General features: G+C 40.6%; 1 protein-coding gene across 3 annotated transcripts in view; it reads right to left on the bottom strand.

Annotated features, from left to right (window-relative positions):
- Window positions 1-3,771, bottom strand: part of rpia (ribose 5-phosphate isomerase A (ribose 5-phosphate epimerase)) — an 8,186-nt gene extending 4,415 nt beyond the window's left edge. Inside the window, exons 1-7 of one of the 3 annotated variants that reach the window (XM_005728666.1) lie at window positions 3,680-3,771; window positions 3,511-3,583; window positions 2,559-2,619; window positions 2,293-2,348; window positions 2,115-2,174; window positions 1,810-1,874; window positions 1,661-1,729 (exon numbers count right to left, since the gene is read on the bottom strand). In XM_005728666.1, coding sequence (XP_005728723.1) covers window positions 1,661-1,729; window positions 1,810-1,874; window positions 2,115-2,174; window positions 2,293-2,348; window positions 2,559-2,619; window positions 3,511-3,583; window positions 3,680-3,693 — 398 coding nt within the window. In that variant the 5' untranslated portion in view covers window positions 3,694-3,771. Of the gene's footprint in view, window positions 1-1,660; window positions 1,730-1,809; window positions 1,875-2,114; window positions 2,175-2,292; window positions 2,349-2,558; window positions 2,620-3,510 lie in introns of all 3 variants that reach the window. The other 2 variants (XM_005728665.1, XM_005728667.1) reach the window with 2 other exon arrangements.
- Window positions 3,772-5,882: the final 2,111 nt, after the last annotated feature.

Raw genomic sequence — 5,882 nt, 5'->3', positions numbered from 1 at the left:
GACTTGTATTATGAGTTTGTGGTCTGGGAGAGAGTCTGTAACTCTCTCTCTCTGCAAAATACAGTAAATAATGACCAATGTTGGGCAATTAATTATATAGTTACTTCTCCAAAAAAGTAACTGAGTTTTGCAAACAAAGTTTGTGCAGCTGTTTACCTAAAAATGCAGCCAAGGCATTTTTTAAATAAACATTTCAAACTATTTACAGAACAATCAGCTGTTCTGCATCAAATTTGATGCCACACAAACTATTTGTGCCACTCCAAAAATAATTTCTGTCCACCATGAGACAAAGGAGAACAACAGCCTGATACCTGCAGGCCTGACAACAAGAGATGTATCACCTGTAACACTCAGCAGTCGCCTCATTGTTCTGACACACAACAAAACTAGTGACTACACTACACACTAACTACACAAGATTTGCGCTAAACGTCTCAAATCTCTCACATCTCAAAATACGCCGTCACTCCTAAAACTTCCCCCTTCTTAAACAACTAAATGCCATGTTGCCATATCATTTTTTATTGGTCGACATGGTACATTTTTCCACCAATAGGAAAGGGTGGGTTTTTGGTTTTTTTTGGTTTTGTTTTTGCTCACAGGTGGAGAGCGCTTTCCAGCGTTTTCCTTATAAAAACGCCATTTTTACCGTTTCCTCCCGCAGTAAATAGAAACAACGATAGTATTTAGCAAGGAAACCAAACATTGCATATATATTTATCATAACTCTGGTTTTACGTGGCCTATCATCACAATTCAAAAACTGGTATAAAGTCCACACTTTTTCCGTCAGTTGTTCCGTCTGTCCTGCTCACATCTCCAATGGTTGTACACGTTGTCATTAACGTGGCTTCACTCCACATCAGCTGCTTTGCTCGCTAAAACACCGGTGTCGGCACATAAGGACGCTGTCATAGCCTGTCAATGACGCTGATTAGTTGCGTATATACGAATGTGAATCGCATCATTGGCTGGACTATGGAATAAGGTGGCATCTTCTAATCCCATACGGGAGCAGCCAGTCACTTACTGACTAACACTGCAAAACAGAATTGTTAACGTATTAATTTTAATTTCAATTAAGCGTAGATTTTTTTTTCTGTGCGCAACACAGATTTTCTGTGCACGGAGAGCGTGCCAGCAGTGCGCAATTGCGCACACGCGCAGCTTAGAGGGAACATTGCTGCTGAGCTACCCGCTTTCATTTCCTTATATTTTGCTAAGAAAATGGAAACATACAACATTCAAAACAGCATGTCAACACAGCCTTAACTCTTAGGCAAGATAGGCCATGTTTAAAAGCTCAATGGTTATCACTTGGATGGTACAAACATCATCAGCGATTCAGCTAAAGAAACACGAATAAAGTGTCTAAAGATACCATTTAAAATAGATTCTTTGCCAAGTTGCCTGTTATGTGTAGAGAACTCTGATTCATCTCATAAGCAAATATATAAATCACTAAAGTTTGACCATTTTTCCTAGTTATAGTTGTCTAATATATAAAGCTATTACAGTCTTTACATGTGCTTAGAAACAAGCAACAACTCCAGTGCACACGTGGAAATCTGTGTTCTGCTACTTCAATACGTAACACTACACCTCTGAATGACCACACTTTCTCTAACATTTGACATTTAGGTTCACTGATACACACCTGTAATCGGCAATTACAACAAAATGTTTAGCACAGCCGGCTACAATCTTCTCCTGAGTCAGGCAGCCACTGGTGAAGAAGAAGAAGAGGATGAATGACAGAAAACAGGACAGATGCTGCTTGCAATCAGACATCTGTACTGTACTCACCCTCCACCTTTTATCAGCGTGAGGTCTTTGTCCACTTCATCTGCTCCGTCAATTGCCACGTCCAGCTGCAAAAGCAAAGGCGGCGATTTTTTATGCAAGCAGACCACTGAGCACAGATACCGGTATATACAAAAGAAACTCCTGAACCATTCCCTAAATGTAGAAAATGCTATAGTCAGCTCTCCCAATCATGTTTTATTTATTTGGTTGGGCTTTGGCCCTTTTTTTTTTATTTTTATTGATAGTAAGTAGAGATAGACAGGAAATCAGGGCTTTCAGATTCATTTCCAATGAGCTCATCATACCTCGGGGTGCCTGTCCAGATCTGACAGAGTGAGGCCATGCTGTAGAATCAGCTGACGAGCCTGTGGGACAAAAAAACAAAAGAAAAGCACAGAGGAAAGAAAAACACAGTTTTAAGTAAGGGGAAATGATGTTTCAAAACCATATTGCTCCACACTGTTGTGAAATATGCAAACCAACCTGGAAGGAGGTGGGAACACAAACAATATTGAGTTTCTCCTGACGCACTCTCTCAGCTAGAAGAGAGAGGGATAAAACACAAGGGCCATTAGTGCTTCTATTTTATGAATTCTAATAAAGACCCAAATGGTGCTGCATTTAGGAATTTGCTTGTGTTGTTAAGACAGAAAAAACTGTGCTCTGTGTCACAACTGGAGCAGAGCTTCAAATCTTCCTGTAGAGCTCAAAGTTGGTGTATTATCTTCTGACGTACAGGTTTCCCTCACCTAATCTATCCACAGCGTAGACGATAGTTGACCCGCTGCCCACACCAACAACCTGATTATTCTAGAAAAACACAAATAAAGTCAAACAAATGCAGTGAGGCTAAATATCCTGAGGATGTGTGGAGAAAAACAAACAACACCAAAAGATGCATAAGGGTTTAATTGACTGCAATCATAATAACAATGATCATATCATGAATCTACTTTGTTAGGACTGCTGAGCGTTTAATTCATGTATTGGCATACTAAAAATGACTAAAACACAAGATACCAAGATTTTAGGTTTCAGCAGGTAGAAAGCTCTCTCCTGTCTCATCTAAGCCCCTCCCACTAGAAGAGCCTGGACACGTGCACGTGCTTCAGACCTGCTGGTTTGGGCTCTTCTGTTCAACCCAACGTGCAGACAGCTCGCTTCTTAAGCAGACTTGTTTGCTCTGTATTGCTCAGCAGCGTTTTGCTTCATGAGATTGATTTTCTAAACCCTGAACACAGAGGCGATCGGAGGTGCAGGAGTGTACATACAAATCGTAATTGCACAACAGTAAAAGGTTATTATGGACGCCCCTCATCATCATCATTGGCCCAAATGGATACCGGAGAGACTTTAATGTGACATTTGGTGAGCGGTCATGCCGTGTTAAATCAGCAGTGTACGGCTCTGTCAAATACAGCGACCGCTTAGCTAGCGGCTTACTATGTGTTGCAACATGTAACATGCACTGCTTAATGCTAAGCAAAGTTAGCTAGCTAACTCAGCTAATTCGCTTCCAAACCGTGCAAGTTAGATAACGGTAACAAATCACTAAGCTGGTCTTCTAGCTGTATATTTAGCCAACTTCACTAGCACGCTGTTATCTAAACACGCAGACAAGACTATATACTGCTGTTTCAAATCCTGTTAATAGTAAGCGACAAACTAGCAGAGAGTGAACGGTAACAGAACCTGCTGTACCTGAATGTGGTTATCCACGGCGGCGTAAGCAGCTAGCTTCTTCGCCTCCTCTGCCATGTTAGCTGCAGACTGACTGAAAAGACACACGTGCTTATAGTTATTGGGAACCGCCAGCCTCCGGGATGCTAGATACGCAAATCCAGCTGCGTGTTTGTTGAAGGAGACCCACCCCTGAAGTGTCATGACCCGGCCCACAAGACACGGAGACAGACAAGTCCACCAAAGACAGCGCCGCGGACAGCTTTCCCCTCAAACAACATAGATCTGCAGTATAAGTCATAAACCCCGCCTCCTCCGTGTTAGTGGATAAAATACAAATTTCTCCTCGAACTTTTGTTTTCCAAATATTCTTTCTTTGATTATCAATATTTCTCATCATTTATATTCAAGGGGTCTCCTTTCCCATAAGTTTGATTCTAATTACTGTAGAACTGAAAGAATGAAAGAGTAGAACTCTGTGAGGACCAAGAAGGATCAGCTTTATTTCATATTTGAGAGATAAACTTTATATTTCAGTTTGTGATGATTCTGTTCTCTTCGTGATTACAGGACCTCCCCTCAGACTAAGACCTCTGTACCACCCAGTGAAAGCAGACAGATCATCCAACATGTTCATGTTAACTCCAGAATTAACTGATAAAAAAAACAGTACAAAGGTTAAAGTACCACATGTGCTGTCAGTGAAAGCTGCAGCTGTTTTATTGATAAAGTTAAAGACAAAAAGTCAAAAGGATTAATCACCCATGTAACCGTGTGTGTCACTACATATCAGCAGTTTGGTGTTTCAGAAAGCTGCTGATCTGAGACCTGCAGAGGTTCTATTTTAAACACTGAATGCATTCAGACACAGGAAGAGCACATGAGATTTTCTCTGACACAATTAAATAAAACCTGATGACTAAAAACTAGTGATCTGGAATTCTTTCACTGTTTTTTTTGCCAATAGTGTGTTATTTACCACAAAATAATTCAGAGTCACAGTGACCAGAGAGGATAATATATTTTTTATTATATATATATATATTTCTACAAGACTGAATATAATATCTTTATGTAAGAGTTCAGTCCAAGTATTTATAACATTAAACAAACCAAAGGTCTCTTCTGGAGTGGGCCTACAGTGGAGTTCTGAAGATTTCTCTGTAAGGGAGCTGGTGGTGAAGATCATGAGGTCCTCCTTGATCCCTGCGATGAACTTCAGTTCTTCTGATGTTTCTGAAATGATGCCTCTCTCAGTGGGTCAACAGAACATCTGGATTTCTCCAAACCTCTAGACCCAGGAAACTCAGCTTGGTCCTGATGGTCTCTCTCACCAGTTTCTCCCATGGTGGGTGTAGCTGGTAATAATTCTATTATTAAATGAAAAGAACAAATTACAATACACTACTGAAACCTTCTGCTGCTGTTTTTAAAGTTTTCATGTTACCAGGCTGTAGAGTGCTCTGAAGATTTAAACAGTTTTAGATCCATTACACTCACAGTCTTCTGTTAAAATCTCAAAGGACAGCATTACATTTTTGATATTAACAGTAACTCTGGGTCTCTGTGGAGTATGCAGCTGATGTCATCTGTTAAAAAATGGATAACAAAAACTAAGGAATCATTCAGAAATACAGACTTTGCGGTCACGTCCAGCGGGCGTGTGGGTGGGAGCGTGACGCAGTCGCTCCACCTCAAGTCACTCCTCCGCAGACTCTGGCTCCAAAAGCGCAATATGGCAGCTTCCACAAGGGGAATATTTTGGCTTCATTTTTGCACCATGGGAGAAAGTGCTGTCGCGTCGTCCATCGTTTATACAGTCAGAGCTCCGCACCATGCAGCCCATTTAACGCGACTCTGTCCGCGTACCTTTAATAACCCCACAGAGCTGATCACCTGCACTGCCAGGTTTCTTATGACTTAGAGATCTGCGGTCATCTGCGAGGTGCAGTGCAGCAGAGACGATGTTATGCTCTAAAAATTGATATTTTTTTCTGCCTATACATCAGTTTGAGATGTATAAATATTTATTAAAACACGTAATTACTCATTCAGTAATTATGGTACCAATACACACAGGATCCCCTTTTGGGAATATAAAAACAGTCCTGAAGGCGGCGCTGTAAATACATCTACTGGTTAAATAGCGGTTGAAGCGTTTTATCCCCATGCGAGGATGAAGGTCAGTAACATTGATAATAGCGTTTACACTGAGGTTTGTTTCAATGGAAGGATGATACTTAAAGCACCAACAATGCCTATTAATTCCCCACAGAGCAGGAAATTTATAGGTGAAATAACAGCTAACTTAATATTTTTGGAAACGTGTTAACATACACAAAAATCTCTCTGTAATTTATAAATATAGGAGTGGGTTTTTATTTTTATTAAAA

The sequence above is a fragment of the Pundamilia nyererei genome, unplaced genomic scaffold, assembly GCF_000239375.1.
Source record: "Pundamilia nyererei isolate P.nyererei 1_Seehausen unplaced genomic scaffold, PunNye1.0 scaffold00029, whole genome shotgun sequence".
Taxonomy (NCBI): domain Eukaryota; kingdom Metazoa; phylum Chordata; class Actinopteri; order Cichliformes; family Cichlidae; genus Pundamilia; species Pundamilia nyererei.
This window is presented reverse-complemented; position numbering and strand designations above follow the sequence as displayed.